General features: G+C 39.8%; 1 protein-coding gene across 5 annotated transcripts in view; it reads right to left on the bottom strand.

Moving 5' to 3' along the window:
* The window catches only part of PXYLP1 (2-phosphoxylose phosphatase 1), a 99,253-nt gene that overhangs the window by 8,655 nt on the left and 66,568 nt on the right, over window positions 1-24,030 (bottom strand). For all 5 annotated transcript variants that reach the window (XM_075937534.1, XM_075937535.1, XM_075937533.1 and 2 more), the window contains 2 exons: window positions 23,417-23,578; window positions 22,365-22,491 (listed from right to left, as the gene is read on the bottom strand). In XM_075937534.1, coding sequence (XP_075793649.1) covers window positions 22,365-22,491; window positions 23,417-23,578 — 289 coding nt within the window. The remainder of the gene's footprint in view (window positions 1-22,364; window positions 22,492-23,416; window positions 23,579-24,030) is intronic.

Raw genomic sequence — 24,030 nt, 5'->3', positions numbered from 1 at the left:
ACATGAGAAATCTGACATCAGATATTCAAATCTTACTTATGTTTTTCCTAGATATGTGTTCCCAGGGAGCAGGTGTTTTTTGTTAATAAGAATAGATCTAGCATGAAGATACGCTAATTGCATTAGCTCTCAGATAAATCAGTTCCCAAAATTGGGTTCAAATGTCCCTTTCTTTTTTTGTCTGCAGGTTTAAAAGGCTTTTCAAAACCAGTATATTATATTTTGCTTTATAACGGAATTAGAAAAAAGTTGGTTGTACATTATTGTAACAATGTAAGTGGAAAATCTTTCAGCAGTGACAAATTGAGAGAAAAGAAGCTCGTAAGTGAAAAAAAGTTTTACAGTATTAATACATTTGAGAAGGAAAACAAATTAATTTATGAGACTTTAGGCAATTCCATGCAATTTCCAGATTTTGAATTTTTTTTTGGGTAGGTCAAATGAAGTACAATGTTAGGAAAACAGAGGCCATAAAATGTTTCCTTCATTTCTAGATCATTTTGGGTATCATGTCATTCCAAGTTTGGCTATGTACCACAGAGCTTTAATCCTTTTCTAAACTTGTACTCAACTTTTTGTAGGTTTATTTATTTGACATGTCCCAGAAATAAGAAAATAAAATTTAAAAAAATACATTTAAAGAAATTTATTTTATATTTAAACACACCGTGCCAACTGGTTTGTACAAAATCTGAAGACTAGAACATTATCATAGATATATTATTTTTTTCCAACAATAAAAAACCCTAAAAGCTTTGTGTTGTTTAAAAAATTTTACATGCATCAACTGCCACTTGTCATGATCTATCAACAATGCTCCCTTTAATGAAATTTCTACCTCTTTTGTTAAGCTCTTCAAGCACACTACAGTAGTGAGATGAATTGCAAGAGCTGTTTTATTACTTGTTCTGCTGCTTCTACTATATCACCTGTAGTATTAGTAGATCAAAACCTTCTCGTGAAACTGTTAGGAATTATTTGAAGGAAGGAAAAGAAACCACAGTGCAAATAATATTTCTCAAAACATTGTTATAACTGGTACAACACAGAAGGGAGCCTTATCTATAAGACTAAGACAGAAAAACGAATGTATAATCTAATAGAAACCTTTACATATCAATGAATTACAATACACGAAAGAGATACATTAAGCTATTTAATTGTTAATTTTTTTAACATGTAAGCCATACACCCACAGAAATCAATACAAGGATTCCCTATTCTGAAAGTTAGATTTCAGAACTGAAAAGCGTTCTGTATCCTCTAATCCATTTTCAAAGAAGTGGAGAAGCAATCCAGATATAAAGGAGATTTTTTGCCGAAATGGAACATTTCAAACTAAACCGTGTTTCTGCCTTCTATCCCTATTATAAAACTCCAGTATAAAAACTAACAAGAGTAATCCAGTGGTTTCACTGTGAAAAGTTTCTATATAAGAGCAAACAGAATTTTGCAAAGTGGTATTGAAAAGCAATCCTTACAGTAGTATTTAAACTGGTAGTTGACAAATTCCTTTTTCCCAAGGATTTTTTTATTTAGATTACCGATCTTACTATTGAATCAGCCAATTTACAGATGCCGCAGGAGATGGAGTATCTAGGCAACACTGCTAAGACGGCTGGGACTGCTTCTGAGCAGGAAGCAAAGAAAATTACATAGTTGTGTAGTTAAGCCCGGAGAGAAATTTGTAAAATTTAATTTCCATAATATTACAGAAGAATCAAAGTGCAATAAAAGGGATTCTTTGTGTAACTTGACTGACATTTATTATTATAGAAGCAGCATTAGAAACAGCAACTGGGAAAGCAGGAGTTAATATAGCAGTTATTTCAAATCAATTTCAGTCCAAAATGTATTTTTAAAATGTCAGCCAATATATGGTGAGATTCATTACTCAAAGCAGCTGTTACCATCTAACTTTATCTGATCATGGACATCTATTATCTGCTTATTAGTTGAATGAATTATGTGTATGTTTGCTTTTTAAATTATGTTATGCTGTAAAATAAAATGATTAGCTGTAACAAAATACAAGGTTTCCCTTTAACAACATCTGTTTTCTTTTTTCTTGTGACTTCTTGTTAGGGATGCACTACACAATATTGGTGTTAAATACAGATCTATATTGGGATAACAAACACATCTGCCAGTTTCATTTTCTGGCTTTCATAGGGAAGAATGTTTAAATAAAAAACAAATGCTATTTTTAAAAGTCATTAAAAGCGTTTATATTAGATCTTTTAGAATCTTTTTTAAAAACATGTATGTCAAAATTATGACACGGTTCTGCTGATGTTATACTGTTATTGCTATCCATCAAAAAAAGCATATTGTGGAGCTACATAAAAAGTAACCATATATACACCAATGCAAAAAACTGAGCTGACTAATCCTGACACGAAGCTGTCCTTGTTTCTGGGAAGTTAGGTCTACAATCAAGAGATGTTTTAGTTGATCTGAAAATAAATGAACCATAACTTCCGCATTATAGTTTAAGCTGTTAAATAGATGCCTCTGAATTCCAACACACTGGAAAATCCCCTATTTCTGGTATCTTTATTTAAAAAAAAATCGTAAACTGCAACATATACAGAACCAAGAGGAGCTATGTTGTAGAATTTGGATCTAGTTTGCCTTGAAGTGTGGGTGTGACCCACATGTAACACAAGGTTTTATGTACATATATGACTTTTCCACATGCAAGAAATATGATTTATGCACAAAAGGCCATGTACAGTTCTCAGCAGGTGGGATATACATTCTATAGCAAAATCCCTTGCTTTGTGGTGCTCTGGACAGCGATTAGCTAAAAAATTTTAAATGGAGGTTTTTTTCTGATTCTGATAACTCAAATCAATACATACAAATTGTTAAAGAATTATCTAGAGCTTTTGCCACTGAGAAAGATATTGCTCTTGCTATGCCAAAAGGTCTGGAAGGCCATTCAGGATCATAGCAATAAACTCGTTAACCTGGATATGTCTATTGAAAAGCCGAACATAAAAACATAACATCAACTCAAGACTTCTTAGTTAAAACTGAGAGATTAATGTGGACACTTCTTGTACCTCAGTCCTACTCTTTGAGGCTGACTCAGCAAAATAACATTGTCAGTGAACCATTTACATCTGGAACATTTTCTTCACAACCATAATTTTAGACACTCTTTTTGTATAATAATTCAGATCACCTTCCGTGGCACTATTGTATTCTTGCTATAAGTTTAAAATATTTTATAATATCCTTTTATCACATAATGTGGACTAAGCTGAGCTGACTGCTTTGTTTTGTTTTTTGTCTCCCAACGACAAAACTACTTATAACAATTGCCACAGCACTATATTAGGAATGTCAGATATCATATAATTGATTAGTCATGTAATTGCATGAAATCTTAGCGATTACACGACTATTCGATACCCCTGAGGGTAGAGCCAGCAGCCAGTGCAATCCCGCCCCACTCCTAGGGAGCTCCCTGTTACCCTGTGCTGCTGCCTCTGTTAGTGAAGTTAAAAAAGGTAGATATTGGAAATCACAACTCATTTGAGATTAAAGTTCATGAAAACTACAAGGTCAAAACTGAGTAATAAAATGATGGAGTACAAAATTTATCAGTAAAACTGACAAAAATATTATCTTAACAAGAAAATACATGTTTTTTAATAATTTAAATGTTTGTAAATATTCATAAATGGTATTAATAATGTAGTTTTCGACTATGATTAAAGGAAATACGGTATTTTAATCATCACATCCAATTACTGTCTTCTTTTCAAAAATGTACCTTAAATGCAGCGAGAAGAAAAAGTTAAAATGAATAGTTAATCAAATAGGAAGCTGTCAATGTGACAGACTGAAGATATGTACTAGAATGTGGAAGGGTAAACTCTTCTTTTCACCTTTTTTTCTGGCAATATGCTAGATTTACAGGACAGGAATTTGTGCTCTGCAAGACATCTGTAAGCTTCAGGAGAGACTCTGTGAATGTGAGCATACCTAGGAAAAGGGATTCCTCATTACCTTGACATGTCTGTAAGAAAGTGGAACCTGCTGAAGGAATTTGGGCAAACGTCCTATACTGGGTACTGATTTGAGTTACTGAAGTCACGCCAGAGTCCAAGAGACGTGTTCCACAAGATGAGAATTGGGGAAGTTCTTTCACACTACAAATGCTGAGCATTCAAACTCAGGTCATAACATTGCTTTATTAGGTTGGATAGTGTCTGCTACAGTGTATCTTGTTTCTACTTAGCTCTCTCTCAACAGCGCCAGCTGTGCTGCCAAATACAAAGGACACACACACTATTACAGACATATCTTCTAGACCAGTGGAGCTGCACTGATGGAAGGGCAGAAGCCTTGAAGATCATAGACCAAATTTCCTAGTGAATGGAGTTGCACCCACTTATGTATGAGATGTACCCAAAACAAAGGTTCTGTTATTTAACTTATTCACATCAATACGTCACAAGCATATGCCAATTAAGCCTGCATGCTAATAAACTGGAATTTTGTTCTTTAATGGTTTTAACCCCTTCTGATTGAATATTTCTCTTCAAAATACAATTTCTTTTAGTAAGCTGATGTTCTATATTTTTATGCTTTTGTCAGACTACCATCAGGTATCTGTTACAGAAAGAGAAAAACATGGCAAAACCATTACTGTGACCTAAAAAAATTACTATTGCTATAGACAAATTTGGATCAAAAGCATAAAAAAAAATTTTCATTGCGAAAAATGTTTTGAGTTCCTTCTGGAAATTTGCACTCTGAATTGTCAAAACAGAAAAAGTGTTAATTGAAGTTACAGACAGATGAAGCCTCCAAAGCATTTAAAATCTATTTCTCTTCAATTCATCCCACATTTTATGTACATGCCACAATCCTTAATTCACAAATCCCAAGCTTAGACCTCAAAGCTATTTTACATATCTATTAAAAGTCCATCAGGCTGCAGCATAATCTGTGTAATTAATGAATTTCATCAGCAGAATACTAAAATCAAACAATGAATGGACTGAATCTGAATAGCCAAGCAGTTTAAATAAATTGAAATTTTAATTAGACACCACAGATTAACTATTCAATAGCAACAAACCTACAGTTTAAAAAAAGTGCCAATTATATATCTTAATATTCTGAGTACAAAGTTACAATTAAAAGCCAATATAAAATCATAAAGGAACTTAAGGCTAACTGGCAAAGCTACTAAACATCCTCCTGACATTGAAACAATAAGTCATCCAAAATGATGGCAGTAAAATTAAAAATGCCAGGTTGTTTTTAACCTAAGAGACCCATCTCTGCCAAATCTTGAAATGATGGCATGTGCACCTCAAGCTGTCCCTTTACTGACTGCTGTTCTCTTCTAATAGGCACAGTTTTAATTTTCAAGAGAATTAGAGGCAGAGTGTTTCAATGCTAGATAAGTTCTCAAGTTTAGTGACGACGAAAGGTGGTAGAAACAGATCTGAAAACTGACATTTATGAATCCACAAATTAACAACAGGCATGGACAAGCTTCCTCAGACTGCCTTCCACCTTGCCTTGGAGGGACCGGAGGTAAGAAGACTGTATATAGCCATTAGCTCTCTGACCTGGCCCTTCTGCTGAGAATTCATCAGAGTTACCAATAAGTTTGATTTTATGGGCAGTTTTCGTGATACAAACTCATTCCCAATACAATACAGACTGATATCATACACAGAATCAATTCACCATCCAGCAGTGATTATTTTCAGTCATCACTGACCTACAATCTGATCCACGCTAAAGAACCCTTAAGGAATCCTGCTAGCACAGAGGGACTCCCCCAGAGTGTATTGATTTATACCAGTGATTTAAATCAGCACGCAGAAAACCTCGATTTAAATAATTAACTTCAATCAAGTTTTGCTTTTGTACTTAATATTTTCTTGAAGAAAGCTTTATTTGCATTGATGGGCAGCCATTAAAATTTATCGATTCACAACTTGGCATAACCTTTACATTAAATTTGGTGTTTCTTTATACTAATGAGGAAGATATACCACTATCTACACATTCATTTGAAGTATACAGCTCAGCTAATATTTACTCAGATTTTTTAATTTTTACTTTTTTATTATGTTAGAAAATGGCAAACATGTCTTTGCCATTACAAGATCTTTAATGTTTTACTGTGATTTGTGTCAATCTGCATTTGGATGGAATTCAATCGTCTTTAAAATGCACAAAAATAGTTCATATTTTTACTACATAAAAGTGAAAAGTTACAGTAAAATATTTATTGAAACATGCTTTGCATTTATAACTGATTTGTTAGAGGAAGTATTATCTGTAGTTCAACTGTTTTTTGTCAACTTGTCCTACAGGATTTTAGATCTAAATCTCATTCTCTCACATCTAATTTTTATTCAGATACTGAAAGGGGGAACAAGCTTTCCTGCCTTTTCAATGACCAACTGATTTCTTAAGGTTGAATGAACTAGTCACTGAGCTGAACTAGTGGAATAAGCTGAAATGAAGAAAATACCCTTTATACATCTTTATGCAGAAAAAGCTACAGTGGGCAAAACTGGTTTCACTTCACTGAACTTTCTAAAAAACTTCGGCGCAAACATGTACCAATTGCTATTATTTTTCATTTAATTTATATGATATTAATAGATTATCATTGGTTTGGTCTTAAAGTAGATGACAATTTTCAATATTTTTTTTAATCCACTTGAGGCTCCACACAAGTGCAAGAGTCTGCCTATAGAGATCAGGCTGCAGGCTCAGTGCCTCAATTAGATTCTGAGCCTAAGGATGTTAAAGAGCAGTTATTTGGCTAATGGTGTAGTTGATACATTTTGTATCAACTACATAATTGGTCAATTATGGGGGACACTGCAGAGACGCTGCAGGGGTAATCCCGAGAGCCGGCTCGAGCCAAGACTGAGCAGTTCCAGCTCACACCAGCTCTGGACCACTGCGCCTCTGCATTTTAAATGTAGTAAGAGCTGGTGGCTCTTATTACATTGGAACCCCCGCAGACAGGGGCTGCTGCCAGAGCAGCCTCCCCTATGCTTCCTGCCCGCCCACTGCTTTGGGCACTGCAAAGAGGGTGCTGGCAGGAACTGGCTTTTAAGCCGGCTCCCCCCAGCACCAACTCCTGTTTCTTCCCACCCCTTGCTGCCTCTCATACAAAGGCAGCAAAGGGGGGGAGTGAGTAGTCAAGCACTCTGCTTAACTACCGGATAAGCTTGTGCTTGACGAGTAGTTGACTACTCGCTTACACTGCTATCTGAGCCAATAGCTTTCAGGTGAAAAACACTCTCTCTTTTATTTAAGCAACTCCACTGAACTATCAAGTCCCATTAAGAGGAAGTAGGAAGTTGAAAGAAAAAAATCTTTTGACTTTTGCACATTATTTTTAAGTAAAGGCAAGGGATTGCAGATGCCATTTTTAGCCTTCCAACAACCTTGACTGCCCTTTAAAATATATAACACAGGTCAAAAATTCCCCTGTAATCCAGAGAAATAAACCAAGTCACCCAACATCATCATTTCATTTATCTTTGCAAAGAAGCTTTCTTGTTTGTATTTCTTAAGATAGTAGATATTCTCAGAGATCAAAAGATCAGACCCTTTACAATCTCTAAGTGGATTTGAATTATACCTCTTTATTTTCCAAAGGAAATATTATCTCATTCCCTAGAGTCAGATCATTAAAAATCCTTTCTTAGCAATTAGCAAATTGCTCATGGTTCTTCTTGTTAGATAAATTAATTGCCTGCTCAGCCTAGTGACAGAGTTGTTTGGGGACATGCAAAAGATCAAAGTATGGGAGCAATCTTGGCTCTGCGTGACTTAATTCTGATATGTTGTTTGATTTGGGCAGGGTGCTAATCACTGTACTCCATTAGTGTCCCATACTGACCATTGAATGAAGCCCTTCTACAGAGGTCACCATTCAGTTGTTTGACCAAACAAGTGCTTCAGTAACAGAAGCAGCATGAAAAATAAGCAAGCAGATGAAAGTTTTCAGAAGCTGCAAAAGGCTACTGACCACCACATGTGGAGGGTCATTATCAGAGAAGTGACAGCTAGAAAACAGATTTTTAAAAAAATTGTGTTGTAATACATGGCTTATGGTCCATTGGGGGGCAATCTGCCGCCCACTAGGCTTCTACCTGCAGTCTGTGCACCCCTTCTGCCCTCTTCCTCCACCCGCCTCTTGAGCACTGGAGGCCCACACTTCCTACTTTGCCCCCTCCCTCCCAGCATTTTCAGGGTACCAGGAATCAGCTCTGGGAAGGAGGGGGAGGAGCAAGGATGGAGTGCAACTCAGCAGATTCATGGCACTAAGAAGGGGCTGGGAGGGAATAGAAAATGTGGGGCTCCAGTGACCTAGTGCACAAGAGACATGTGGGGGAAGGGAGCAGAGAAGGGGTGCATGGGCTGCAGGTGGAACTCCAATGGGCCATGGGCTGCAGGTTGCTCACCACTGGCCATGTGGCCCTCTGAGACAAAGAAGGGCCACTCATGCAGCCCAATCATTAGTCTTGGTTGCTCATCGTTGCCATCGATAAATACCATTTTGATGTGGAATGTATTCAATGAAGGCACTGAGGACCTGGCACTCTCCTGTCAGAATTCATGCCCTGTTCCTTCAAATAAACCTATATTTACAAATGCTCAGGTTAAACTAAACTAAAGTCTGTGACACTATGTTCCATATTCTTCATGCTTACGATAGGAATATGACATAACTTAGCTGTTCTTTATGTAAAATAACTCAAATGTGCTATCACGGGAAAGGTTATGATTTACTAAATATGATTATCCTATTTGTATGCATTTATCATTTTTGAATCTGAAGCTAGAAATATCACCAAATGTAGCTGTGGTTCAACTATGCCCACTGTTAACACTTCAGCTATTGCAATAAAAAAGCCAGAGTTGATGGCCCATCAGCGAGGACAATGGACTGTGAAAAGGCTTTGCCTTCCTGCAAGAATTCCATACTGTCAGTGACTCTTACATGCTGTGATGCTACAGAGTCAGGTGACCTGGTCACCTGATCCTAACCTTCACCCTGGACTGTTGAACTGTTTCATTGGGAGGTGGGGACTCAAAACAAAGATTTCCGCCTTATGGAAATTCTACATAAGGCAGGGGAGGAAAACAATCAAGCTCTCAGTTTGGTTCCCCTCAGCCTTCCTACCCAAAGAAATACTTGAAAATACCTAGAAACAAAAGGAGTCAAACTGAAGGGGGGGTAGGGGAGAGAACTGCTGGACCTAATCCAGAAAGAGTCTTCTAATCTGTACCTAAAACAGTGTCTAGAATGAGGAATTATTATTTGTAATCTTTAGTGAATCTAGCTTAGTTTGCATGTTTTGTATTATTTTCGTAGTAATCTGCTTTGTTCCAATTGCTACCTCTTTATCCACTTAAAATATACTTTTTTTAGTTAATAAACTTATTTCTGGTTTATAATATAACCTACTTCATGTAATTTCTAACTGGGGGACGGTAAGGTATGCATATCTACCTCCACACTGAGGAAGGAGGTCAATTTCGTACAATTTTGGATTAGTACAGTACTCCAAGGGAGGTGGACACCTGGGTGCTGTGGCAAGTTCCTTAAGATGAGCCTTCCCAGAGCTGATCTCAGCATCTGTATCTTTCTGCAGTTCAGTGCGGTGTTGCCTGTGTGCTTGGCTAGAAGAGGCTTGTGAGCCTGGCCCAGCAAGATCAGGTAAAGAGGACATAGGCTGGCAGAATAGTGGTATTTTCAGCACATTTGGCAGCATCCCAAGGGGTCTAGCCTATCACATATTCATTGTCTCTCTGTCCTGCACTTGCACAGTATTGCAAGAACAAATGAAGTTACTTTCACTATAGCAATGGTGGTTCTTTGAGACATTGTAGTTAGCGTGAGTGTGCATGCTGAGAGATTGGAATCTTTTGCACAACAACATGCATGTGCCATGTGCAAAGGGCTTAAAGGGTGGGCAGGCTGTAGAATGCTTTAGACTCTGAAAAGCAAGTATGGTAGGGAGAGATACACTGTGTTATCTGTTTCAATAATCAAATATGATTAGTCAATTTTATTTGTATCACTTTGGTATATACGGTCATGCCAATTTTTTTCCACGTATTAATCTGAGGAAGTGGGTCTGGCCCATGAAAGCTCATCACCTAATAAACCATCTTGTTAGTCTTTAAAGTGCTGCATAGTCCTGTCTTTTGTTTCAGCTACACCAGACTAACACGGCTGCATCTCTATCACTGTCCCTCGAGTTGTAACAAAGGAAGGTCCCTGGAGACACCCAGAGCGTGCAACATCATCTCTCTCAGCACAAAACATGGCTTAGAGGAGAAGAAAGTAGACTGACTGATTCATATGAAATTCTAATGAATTTTAGGTGATGTTTCAGCACCACTTTATTATTATGGAAGGTTCTCTGGCAAGTACCTGAAGTTCTTCAGGGTGAAGTAACAGCAACTAGAAAGACAATCTTCAGAGTGAGAGGAGAGGTTTAAAGAGAGGCTTTGTGAAGACAACTAAGGTTCTAGACAGAAGTAAGTTCTCTGACCAGTAGGTAAATAAGAGACCCTAGAGCAGTGGTTCCCAATCTTTTTGATACTGGGGACCAGTAAACCCATTCACAAGCTTTTGGAGGACTGGTAACATTTATTTGCATATTTGCATATTCATTAAGCAAATGATGATCATGCAAATAAATTGTTTCTGGTCCCTCCAAAACCCCCAGTGCCAACAGGAGCAGGCCGGTCGACTGCCCTGGGCAGCTTCCCAATCCCAATCCTGAGGCATCTACTTCACCCCTCTTTGGGACCGGTAAGGTTAGAAGCTCCCTCTCAGGCCTGCCAGGTGACTTAGCTCATATGGGCCCTGGAGATCGGGTGAGTAGCCCCGTGTCCTCTCCCCCAGTCGTGCCTGTGTTTGTGGGTGAAACCGCAGGCCGCATCCTGCCCCGGGAAGTGTCACTGGCCCTACCTGTCTGGTGGGTTGTTCCGCCCCTCCCCCCCGGCCCCAATCCCGGCCGCTTTATTGGCCGGCGCCGGCTGCGTCCAGGACCAGGCATTCTGCGTCGGTGTGCACAGTGCATGGCCTTCTCCCTGGGTCCTAGAGCCTGCCAGATCTAACCCTGCTGCTCGGGAGCATGCCTGGCAAAGATGCCATGGCGGCAGGCTCTCTCCCAAGAATCGTGTGCAAAAAATTTTCTGAGGACTGCTATTTTTTTTCCCTAAAGACTGGTACTGGGCTGTGGACCACACTTTGGGAAATGCTGCCCTAGAGTATTCTCACTGTTGCTGGGTGAGAAGAGACCAAACACAACTGCACAGGCAGACAAGCAGATGCAAAGAAAACCTTAACTGAGCTGAATGGAAGGACAACTGCAATGAAATGCTGTAAGCAGTCCAAGATCTTTGGTTCTCATGCCTACCCTAGGTCAAATCCATGCTGGGCTGCCAATACTGAGAATCACTTCCAATTAGCTGAGTAGGTCCTTCCAGTGGGTATCTTCCTGCTCTACATTAAGATTTCATATTTTTCAAGAGAACGCTGAAAGTGTAGAGGGACAAATACATCCCAAGGCAGCCCCCTCTCTCCTGTGATGACATTCACTGTACCTAAAGTGAAAATGAAAACAGGTGAGGGACTCCGGGAGAAGAGATCCTGATCTGTAGGGTCTGGTAAGCAAGGCTGCTGAAAGTGCATACTAGGATAAACTTTGCTTGAACTGGATACAGTTTGGTAACTTAGGTATTAGTAAGTTTAACAACAAAGAGAAAATTTAAGTGAGTACAAGTAAAGAAGCATTAAGATCAGAAATTGTTACAAGAAAAATGAAGATGAACTGTTTTATCAAATTCAGTAGGTTTAAATTGAAATGTCTGGGAAATTTTATTTGGTTGTATGTACATTATTTTCAGAAAGAAATAATGGATCTGATATAATTGCATTGTCCAGGAAAGGGCTGGGCAGTACTGAACTTACATGTCTGGGGGGAAATCTAACACTGTTGGGGTTACCCTGCAATATAACAAAGGCTGGTGAGAAGCTCAAGGTAAATGATGTGTGGCTCACAGGCTTTAGTTAGACACAGACAAACAGGTTTGCATGCTGTAAGGCTTTGTGAGTGACCTAGGTGAAAACGATTCAGCCAGACATTGTAAGGCACCCAAGGTTGCAGAGCATTAGCCTGGATTGTATCTTGGTTCATCATGGTAAAGATTTCATTGATGCCAACAGTCATGAGTATCAAAGGCATCATGCTGGCTTTGTGGGTATGCTCTTTGCCTTCCTTTCACTGTCTGATTCCAGAGCATGGCAGGACTCAAGGAAGTACTAGCCAAGTGGTGACTTTTCTAGTTACACTCTTGTAGATGCCATAACATAAGGGTCAAAATGCAGAAAAGGCATTAGAATCCTGATTGATGAATTGGTCCTTTTACCTAAGTATTACCCCTTAACATCTCAGAACTGGATGGAGCAAATTACAAAACTATTGGATAGGATAGAACATCTCTGCATTTTTGAAGATTCAATCCAGTATCCATAGGGCCTTTAAGTATAATTGTAATAATTCACTGTTTCAATTCTGATGTGTGAAAAATGTAAAACGTATTTGGGGTAAATAATACTATGCAATTTTTAATTGTTTCTAACTTTCTAAACACAGTAACAGCACATATTTGAACATGTTCAGAAAAATATTGGGCTATGTACAATTATATCTATTAAAAATCTTTCACAAGATGGCATACACATTTCATCATAGAATCATAGGGCTGAAAGAGACCTCAGGAGGTCATCGAGTCCAGCCCTCTGCCCAAAGCAGGACCAACCCCAACTAAATCATCCCACACAGGGCTTTGTCAAACCAAGACTTAAAAACCCCTAGGGATGGAGATTCCACCACCTCCCTAGGTAACCCATTCCAGTGCTTCACCATGCTCCTAGTGAAATAGTTTTTCCTAATATTCAACCTAGACCTCTCCCACTGTAACTTGAGACCATTGATCCTTGTTCTGCCATCCATCACTACTGTGAACAGCTTCTGTCCATCCTCTATAGAACCTCCCTCAGGAAATTGAAGTCTGCTATCAAATACCCCCTTACTCTTCTGTAAACTAAATAAGCCCAAATCCCTCAGTGTCGCCTCATAGGTCATGTGCTACAGCCCCCTAATTATTTTGGTTGCCCTCACTGAACCCTCTCCAGTGCATCCACATCCTTTCTATAGGGGGGGCCCAGAACTGGATGCAATACTCCAGGTGTGGCCTCACCAGTGCTGAATAAAGGGGAATAATCACTTCTCTAGTTCTGCTGGAAATGCTCCTCCTAATGCACTCTTATATGCCATTACCCTTCTTGGCTACAAGGGCACACTGTTGACTCACATACATCTTCTCATCCACTGTAATCCTCAAGTCCTTTTCTGCTGAACTGCTACTTAGCCAGTCAGTCCCCAGCCTGTAACAATGTTTGGGATTCTTCTGTCCCAAGAGCAGGTCTCTGAACTTGTCCTTGTTGAACCTCCTCAGATTTCTTTTGTCCCAATCTCGCAAATTTGTCTAAATCACTCTGGATGCTATCCCTACCCTCCAGCGTATCTACCTCTCCCCCTACCTTAGCATCATCCACAAACTTGATGAGGGTGTAATCCATCCACTAATCCAGGTCATTAATAAAGATGTTGAACAAAACTGGCCCTAGAAAGGATTCTTGGGGCACTCCGCTTGAAATTTACCACCAACCAGACATAGAGCTGTTGATCACTACCTGTTGGGCCTGACAATCCAGCCAGCTTTCTACCACCTTATAGGCCATTTACCCAATCCATACTTCCTTAACTTGCTGGCAAGAATATTGTTGGAGACCGTATCAAAGCTTTGCTAAAGTCAAGATATATCACATCCACTGACTTCCCCGTGTCCACAGAGCCATTTACCTCAGCATAGACGCTCATCAGATTGGTCAGGCATGATTTGCCCTTGGTGAATTCATGTTGACTATTCCTGATGACTTTCCCCTCTTCCAATTATATTCATATAATATTTAATATTTTAAGTTAAAATTCCAGAAAAAAACATGTGCGCATTAAATTGACTCTTAGCTATCAAAGTTGAAGTACCCACAAGCCAATCGCTCACAGGAGTAATGTAGTTAAAGCACATCAGTTTCACAGACAACAGCACACTAGGGAGTGATGCGGTCAGCATCACATATGACTGCCCTAACCCAATGGATTAGTTACCATTTTGCATTTAGGTTAACTAGAGACAGCTTTTCAGCGTGAAATAGAGGGATACTCAAATTGATAAACTTCAGGACTACAGCTGAGCGCTTTAACCACTCAGGCTCTGCATCCCTTCCTTTGAATTTACCAGTGAAAAATCACAGCAAAAGATGTTCCCTTCCAAAGTGAAGATATATGGGTAATTGGTTTTCCCTAAATGTCTGCCTATGATCTTTTCCATAATTGTTTCTTTGTTATAAGACAGTGAAGATTATTATTATTTGAATCTTCTGCTTCTTAATGTAACATTATACATACCACATGTACTCCTGGCATCAGCTAATGTCTTGTTTATTTTAATTCTATCCTGAATTTTCCATGCCTAAGAAGGAATAAATGCTTTAGATGTGGGGCAGCTTTATACAACTGGAAGGGAAAAGGCCTTAAATTTTTGTTTATCTTTTAAAACATTAAATGAAATAATGTTAAAAAAACTTTAATAATGGCATCACTTCATGGTCAACACAATGGAGGCAATACTGCCATTATCTTGATGTGGTTATGGAAGATGATCTTATTTCCATTTCTCTTCCATAAATAATTTGGGCTGTCTTACAAAATAGAAGAATGATAACCTAAATAAAGCCTGAAGGGCTTTTTTGAAATACATTTTCTCCCAGCTACTACAGTAGATGCACTGATGGAGCAAAACAGATTGTGCATGTTCAACTCTGCAACTCTTTGCGGAATCATCCAATCAGCATTAGTTTGGTCAGTTATATGGTTCCTGTTCAATTATTCATGCTTGGTTATAGCACTGCCTACTACTGACGGCAATATTTTAAATATTGCAAGATTCAGGATATATATGTGTACTTCAAGGTTGTTTTTTCTTATTCAGTCAGATATCTTATTTGACACAGGAAAATAAACCTACTTGGGATGGGCTGTCCATCCCACACAAAGCCTCGACGGGTTAAGATAGCTAGGTAGGCCAATTAAGGTATCTAGGTGGGCCTGGAGAAGTAGCTAGGGGGGCATGAACTAATTAGATATAACTTTCAGATGGACAGGAAGACCTGTATAAATCCCAGTAGCTGAAAGGGGTGCAGTCAACTCTCAGGATGGGAGAAAGCAGCATAGAAGCAGACTAAGGATACAGCAGTCAGGTTCAAAACTCTGCAGTCCTTGACTACTTATGGTGTCCCTGAACTGGAACCCAGTATCCAGGGCAGGTCTGGGTTTCAACCAGCCACTGAGAGGCGCCATTAATTGACAATAAAAGGAAAGACTACATTGGACACTGGGTTCTTAGAGCCTTTCCTGCCCTGAAAGGGGTGGATTGTTGTGACTTGCCTGGGGGGCCAAGGCACAAAGCAGGAGCAGTTGAGTCTTGAGAAGATGAGACAGAAAGAAGGGATAAAGTGAGCAACTACAGAAAGGAGCATCACAACTGGCACAGCTAATCCCCAGACCTAGCCACAAGGAGGCTCCCATGGTGAGCAAAGGACCCCATGACACTGCTGTTTCAGTGTTCTTCAGAAACTCGATTTAAAGAATTCAATCTCTATTGGCTTTTCTGCCTATTTTAATATAGTCAGAAGTAATCATGTGACGGGTAACCCGTTCCTCTGTAAGCATCATCCTTCTCAGTGATGCTTACCAGGTAATGGTTAACCAGTTCCCTAGCAGCCAGCCCCAGGCCCAGGACTGAGAGCTAGTGGCCAGCCCCACCATGGAAGAACAACAAATATAAAAATCAAATTAAATCCATCCAAATTCCTTATCTATTACACTTCAAAGGCTCCACAGAACCACCACCTCTGCCTGGCTGTACAGTGTAGAAGCAGGAGCAACTGGCTGGGAAGGAAAGGGGAGATCCTGTGAGTTGCTTGCAGGAGCAACTAAATGCCTGTTCATCTGTTGGTCAGTTCTTGCCTGGGTGACATGTGGGGAGGAAGAAACACCCTCATGAGCCAACAAGAAAACAATGCAATTCAGACAATCCTGCTGACACTTCTGCTCTTGACCCTTGCACTGCTGAGTAGACAGTAACAAGAAAGCTTCTGGTTTTCACTGAATTGCTTCCAACACTACAGCTCTAAATATACTAATGTAACAGGTTTTCAAACTGCAGTATGATCAAACTTCTCTGATTGCAAAGTACTCAGACTTAATTAATCCTATACTGGAAACCTACTTACCGCTGTTCTTACCTACATGCCTCTAGCTTCCATCCAGGATACATCACATGATGGATTGTTTACAGCCAGGCCCTAAAATACAACTGGATTTTCTCCAATCCCATAGACAGAGACAAACATCTATAAGATCTTTATCGGGCATTCTTAAAAAACTTAAATACCCATCTAGGGAAGTGAAGAAACAGACAGAGTCAGATGAGTAACCAAGAATCTACTTCTTCAAGACAGACCCAACAAGAAAAATAACAGAACACCACTAATCATCACCTATAGCCTGCAGCACATCATCGACAATCTACAACCTATCCTGGAAAATGATCCCTCACTCTCACAGGCCTTGGGTGACAGGCCAATCCTCACCTGCAGACAACCCCCCAACCTTTCTAATAGCCACACAAATCCTTTCTAATAGCCACACATCACACCTCAGATACACTCACCCAAGAACCTAAGAACCTATCCCTGCAACAAACCTCGTTGCCAACTCTGTCCACATATCTGTACAAGTGACACCATCACAAGACCTAATCACATAAGCCACAACATCGGGACTCTTAATCAATGGTAACTCACACATGTGGAAAATAAATATTTTTAGATGCTTCAACATTTTTTATAGCAGAAGCAAGATCTGAACTCGATGAACAGAGATTACAATTTACTGTTATCATGCTGGGAAGGAGATTTGATTAACTGAGATGGAAATTCTTTCCCATTGACGTGGAAAAAGCAGTGAATCCCTAACACTTCATTTAGATAAGTGATGACAGTTTTTTTTACATCTGTGACCATATATGAAGTGTAGATATTCAATTAAATTGGTTTGGGTTCCTTATAAGCAGATGTAGCTCAGGATTTGCAGTTGGGGAGAGATAATCCCTAGAAATATGTGCTGCTCTGAACTGGTAAAATAATATGGTATTTTTATTTAAACATAACATGCTAGTCATAATATTTATTATCTGTATTACTGTAGTGCCTCACAGCCTTAATCGTACACATCTGTGTTAGGTGTTGTATAGACACATAATAAAAAGACAGTCCCTACCCCAAATTTACAGTGAAAGTGTAAGGCAGGGGTCAGCAACCTTTCCGAAGTGGCGTGCCAAGATTGAACCCTCCTGCCCTGGGCTGTGCCACTCTCCCAGGAGGAGGGGAGAGGCTCTCTCCATCACATACCCCATCGGCCATCTAGGTCAATGCAAACCTTCTGTGGACTACCAGTTGGAAACGGAAACTCACTGTTAATTACATAATTATGCCTCAGCCATTTTGCTAGTGCTGCAACTGGGGAGAATGGTTTAATTTAAATTATTAAACAGATGAAGCGTTTTAACTCTCATGTTAGTTTATAAAACTTCATTTTAAATAAAGTAAAATATTATGTCCAACACAAAAGGTTTCAATGTTTTCTTTATTTATGGCAGGGGTGGGGAACCTTTTTTGAGTCGGGGGTCACTGACCCATAGAAAATTCAGTTGTGAACCACACAAGTGAGAAGCTAAAAAACTCCTCCAAAACCCCCCAATCCTCACTGATGTGTCCCCCAACTGAGATACCTCACGCCTCTGGCACTCCAGCCCCCATGAGGTGAGGGGAAACAACAGGAAGGACTGAGGTTCAGGGCTTCCCATAGGCCAGATTTACTTTTCTGGGGTTTCAGACTGGTCTAAGGCAAAAGACCCTAAATGGATACAAACAGGTGGAAAGTACGACAGGAAGTGGTCTCTAACCACTGTTAAGTTTTTTGTAGGCATCATGGAAAAAGGAGTTTTAAGAAGCATAATTAAGTCATTTTTCTGAATGTCTAAGGTGAGCGTCTCCCCAGACTGAGAGACAGTGTGAGAGAAATACAGAAGTGATTTTTTCACAATGTCACCAGTGCAAGATGGAGGCTGGCACAGAGGCTGACTGGAGGTGGGCAGTGGCATCTCAAGAGTCAATGGTAGATGACAACTAGGATGGAGGTAAATTGTGAAGGGCCTTGAGGGTGAAGACAAGTAGCTTTTGTATGATGTGACTGAGAAGGCGGAGTCAGCAAAGGGGTGCAAAGAGAGGCATGACATGGTCAAAGTAGCAGACTAGGGAAATTATCTTGGCTTAAAACAAGCTATTGAAATGAGGGAGTTGCAAGGAAATGTTGCTCTGCAATTTGCTGGGATGATGGTTACCCCAAAAAGAAAAAGGGCAGCACATAAGGCTTTGAGGCTGCTGCAAGCTAAGAAGAGGGACAGGGATGGAAGGGTCTGAATGGGAGTTCACTGCAGCCTATACTGCTATAGCACTCAGTCTTGCTCCCAACAGAGAGAGGAGTCAGCTTGTAGGGAAAGCCCTGAAAATCCTAGCCAAGTGAGGGGGTGGAGAGAACATGTGAAAATGCTTAGTGTATGGCCATTCAGAAAAGACAGTCAGGGTATGTCTACACTAGCCCCCTAGTTTGAACTAGGGAGGCTAATGTAGGCATTCGAGGAGTAACGGTAGTTCGAATTAGAGATCCTAATTCGAACTACCTACTCCGTGTTGCGTGTAGCCGCGGGCACGGAGTTCGGACTAAGGGATATTTAAAAATGGTGGCGCCCGGGAAGATGCAAATGAAGCCCGGGATATTTAAATCCTGGGCTCTATTTGCAACTTTGAATGACTACTTAGCTTTCCTAGTTCGAATTAGGGGGCTAGTGTAGATACCCTCAGAGAGGTGGGCTACAAGCAAGATGCTTACAATGAAATGTATTGAACAAACTGCAGGATGGAGACTTACCAGCAGCTGGGGGTACATTCAGTGTGAGACTGTAGTTACTAGCAAGTGGAGCAGCTGTTTGATCCCAGATAGGTCACAAATGTCTCCCTGAGCCATGCCATCCTCAACCATGTTGAATTATGTTCAAATATTTTTGTGAATGGGGCCAAACATATTTAAAACCCTCAGCAGAAAGCATGCTGAGCCCTGCAAACCAGCAGAACTTCATTTATTTCAACAACAGAACTAACAAAGGAAGCTTCTCTACCAAGAATGAGTACTAAGAACAAAGTCATATTACTGCAGTATAGGAATGGTACATTCAGTTTATAGAAAAGAAATATTTTCCACTACCAGTTCAAGCTGTAGTTGTGCAACAAGGGGATCAATAGTGCTCTAGTACTTATAATCATTTCTCTCTTCAAGTGCTAATCATATCCGCTTACAGGTACCCAAGTTAATATAAACCAAGCTCCATTTATCTACTAATATGATTTATCTATGATTCTTTACTTGGAAAAATAATCTGAGCGAGCTGTCTTTTAATATATTAGGGTAAAAATTTAAAATCACGCCAAATTCAGGAAACTGAAACTATGGATCTCACACAAAATAACACCACATTGGCCATTAAAACCATTAAATACTATCTTAGTGTAGTCCCCTTACTAAAGGTGCCTCTGCTTATTCTCTGGGAAGAGCCTGTGTGCTGCAGTCTAGCCCCGAGACTACAATTCCCATGAGCTCTGGAGGAAACCAAGAAGGAAGTGACTTTTGTTTTGGGAGATCTGAGTCTCTCCACGTGTGTGGAGGAAGACTCAGCAGCCTATGGACTCTTCCCTTTGGTTTTTGGAACAAAAGGGAGCCAGGCTGCTGTCGAGGAGTTTTTATACAGTTCAGGAGCTGTTATGTTGCAGTTACAGACTGGGAGAGAGAGCCTTTGGAACTGGGATCTAGCAGGCTGCTTCTGATTGCCCTAGAGGGGAGGCCCTTTGGCTGTACTTGTGGCTAGAAGCTACTTTGCATCCAGCACACAGAAGGAGACTGAGAGTAACTGGGCATCTTTGGGAAAATGCTGCCTGGGACAGACCTCAGAGATTCAGACTAATTCTAGGTTCAAAGAGAGGCGGAGAAGCCAACCCGGTGAACCAGAGCTGCTGCATAGTTTGGACCCACATACATACTACCTACAGAGAATCTCCATTACAGTTGCAGTTCTTCAAGTGCGCCCATGCAAGCAAGAGTCTGGGACTCTGAGTCCAGGGGTGTGCACACTCTGGAGTGGGATAAATATTGGCAGTGCAAATGGCAGCTAGATAAGTTCTTTTTACTTCTGTGTGCTTTGTTAATTGATGTTATTCACTGTTAATTTGTTAATTCCTGTTTCTTTACGTTAAGTAAAGCTTGTTCATTCTAATGCAATCTATTAGATGTATATTGTTTATGATTTGTAATTGTTGTTCTTGAGTTAGAGCCAGTTTATTGCTGAAATAAGTTTATTCCTGGAGGTTCCCAAGGCACACCAGTAAGTGTGTACAGGGCCAGCCAGGTGGAGGCACCGCCATTGTACATTGTTGTAGCCAGACAGACACCCCCCCCCCCCCCCCCCATCACATCCATCTTATTTGCCTCTCTGAGGTTCCTGAAGCATACAGGACAGAGAAGGAGCAATAAAATCAGCATAGTCTATGCTGGCTCATCTGATCCTGAGAAGCTGAAAAAAACAGATATGTGGAGTGAGAGCGATTAAGTCAATAAGCTGGCCTCGAGGCTGCAAGAAGTGGCCGGCTGGCACCTATGTTGATTCGAACACACACAGTCCCTGGGAGAGGAATTTCCCACTGAGAAAAGAATCCCCAGTAATTCCAATTTAGTTATCTCTCTTACAAGTGTAAATTAAGTTCACAACTCCCTTGTAAGAACTGGTCTCACAAAAGACAGACCAGCCCCATTTGGCATGACAGACAAGAAAGAGAAATACGTGACCCCATGGGTATATAAGATAGGTCCAGCACACACGCACTTTGAGTGTCATTCTACCCTCTACCTGCTGGTCGGGTTAGGTGTTTGACCTCCCGAGGTTCTATGGGGACGCCCACCTCGTATTTTCGTCTTTCCTAGGAATTGAGGGACCGGCCCTGGCCTGACATGCTGGAGTCGAGAGGCACAGAAGGGGGTAAAAATTGTACCTGGATGTGGTCCTCTATCTTAAGTGTACACATAGAAAGAGTAAGCTGTTACTTGGTACCATTATTTCTATTTTTCTATCTTTATCTTCTTTGTAACCATTTTTAAGATCTATATTTTGCTAGTAGTTAAGAAATAGAGCAATAGCCATTGTAACCATATGATTTATAAGCTTCTTTAATAAACCTGTAACTGTTTAAGTTTTAACCTGACTCCTTCAGTTGCTGTAACAGAACCAAGCACAATTTAAAAGAACTTCAGCCGGTCTTAAGGGACAGATATAGGGAGCCCTGACCGTCAGCTGACAATTGTTTATGAGCAAGGGACTGCAGCAAGGGAGTGGAAAGGTTTTCCCCAACCAAACAACATCACCACTGGGGTACTCAGGATCTCCTTTTATGTCAAAACCATCAGGCACCCAGGCACACATGTGTGTGAGACCTGCTCCCGAGTAACCCGGGGAGGAAAATGGGGGTTATATTAGTATGAATGTATGTTAATGCAAAAACTTATACATGGATGAGTGAGTTGGATTACAGTTGTAAGATACTAAAATATCTACATTTTTGCCCAATTAATCCCAACCAAAATATTTCATTAACATAATTAGTGTAAAAATATTCATGTGCATCTGTGCACTAGTATATCATTTGATTTTTACATTTTTAAGGAAAAATGAAGAGATTAAATATCTCAAAGCATCTTTTGAATGGCAAAAAACTATTTTGAGTGTAGATTTTTTTGGTAATTCAATGACTCTAACTTTACTCAAAGCAGTAGACATGCAAAAGACACTTCAAAACCACAGAAGGCACATGTCTAATAATAAAACTTGGACAACTGTTCGTGTTTGAGTGAAGAGATAATCAACTCTTTCCAGATAAGAGTTTCACAAAGTGAATGCATAAGAACAACAGAAGTCATTTTTCTCTCTCTAATTCTGTTCATGCACCATGCATAAGCTCTAATATAACATTTAAAATCTGGGATATTTACCTGCTAGACACCAATGTACAGTCAATCTCTGGTCTTTTTGTTTTGGGAATGACGTAAAGTGGATATCTATCCCCATGACGAATCAACGCGTGGACAGACACAAGCTTAAAATAATGGGGTGCATGACCTATGTGAAAGGCAGTAGTAAAATTAAATATCAGTCTTAATCCTCTCCATAAATTTCTCAATCCTACTATTTCAAGTAAAAACACATGCATTATTGGTAATAATTTTTATCAACTTTGCATTCAGTGCTTAGAGAATATGGAGGATAGTCCTTTGTCCTGAACAACGTATTTATTTTAATTTAAATATTAAAAAGGCCCTACGTGCCCTCAGCAATGTTAGAAAATAATTCAAAAAGAAAATCTGCTACTATACTGCTCCTTTCTACACCTTCTTTACCATTTCTGGGAAGCATACCCATAGCCCTCTCCAAAAACTAAATTAATCAGATTTTTTTACAGCTTTCCTGCAAAGTCACCAAATGTGAGCTACTTTGGATCAAGTGTACTGTTCTTTTTTATCTTTACCTTCAGTTTACTTTCTAAAAGGAACTCGGCTTAAAAAGAAAAAAGGCTGCTTTCCCCTCCCAGTCAGTATCTTTTTCAATGGTTCCTGCTACCTTAACTTACCATTTTTGAGGAACCAAATGCTCATGTCTGGTTTGAGACTTCAGCATTAACATACTCAAATTTCACACCACTAAGAAATTATTACACTGTTTCAAACAAAGTGCTAAACATTTTAAACAACAGCTACAATCTATAATTTCTTCTCCGTCTCCCCATCCCTTTTTTGATCTTACAAACAACTTAACTGTCAGTAGAACCTTTGTAGGCCTCCTTCAGCAACCAACTACAAAATTACAATGAGGGAAAGGAGGAAATGAGCACTTTTGGCAACTGAATATATTTCAGCAGCCAAATAAGATTTTTGTGGCTAGCTCCCATTTGCAAAGCATTTATAATGCATAATTAAAGTCGCCATTTCCAATGCCAACATTTAGGAACTAATAATGTCAGTTGCCTACCCCATGTCTCACAGCCTACCTTCCATGCTGCGTTCAGTTATGCTAGGAACATTACAGTAAACACGTGCTTCATAAATAGGATCAATGGCAGGCGGTTCAGTCAGTGGATCAGGCATTATTCTCTTTCGGCTCTTAGGGTGCAGCCCATCTTCCTTCACAGGGTTGACTGGAATTAAGTGCACTAAAAGACATAACATTAATAACATTTGGAGTAAATTAATCCCTATTATTATTTTAATAGTGTGCAAAATATTCAGTTGTAAAAACTAGTTATTTTACCAAAAAATGGATTTCAATGAAAACCAGTAAGACTAGATGATTGGGTTTTGTGTTCAGCCTGTCAATTTTTTATGTCCTCATATAAAGAGCTAAAGAGTCTCTTGTGTGGGTAGTTCTTGGAATAAGAACACAGAAATCTATCTGAATTTTTGCCATTTGCACTTTTTTTCCTTGAAACTGCTTGCTGTGTAGGATATTTTCACAGGGGAGGGGAAGTGAAAGCACAGGAGCATTAGACATTTAAAAAGCTATACTGTATTATTAGTCTGTGGATAAGAAATGAGTCATTATCTCCCATGATTGCTGATGTCCTGACTCTTCAGCACACAAAGACCCTGAAAGGTACGGCAGGAG

The sequence above is a fragment of the Pelodiscus sinensis genome, chromosome 10 (assembly GCF_049634645.1).
Source record: "Pelodiscus sinensis isolate JC-2024 chromosome 10, ASM4963464v1, whole genome shotgun sequence".
In the NCBI taxonomy this organism is placed as follows: domain Eukaryota; kingdom Metazoa; phylum Chordata; order Testudines; family Trionychidae; genus Pelodiscus; species Pelodiscus sinensis.
This window is presented reverse-complemented; position numbering and strand designations above follow the sequence as displayed.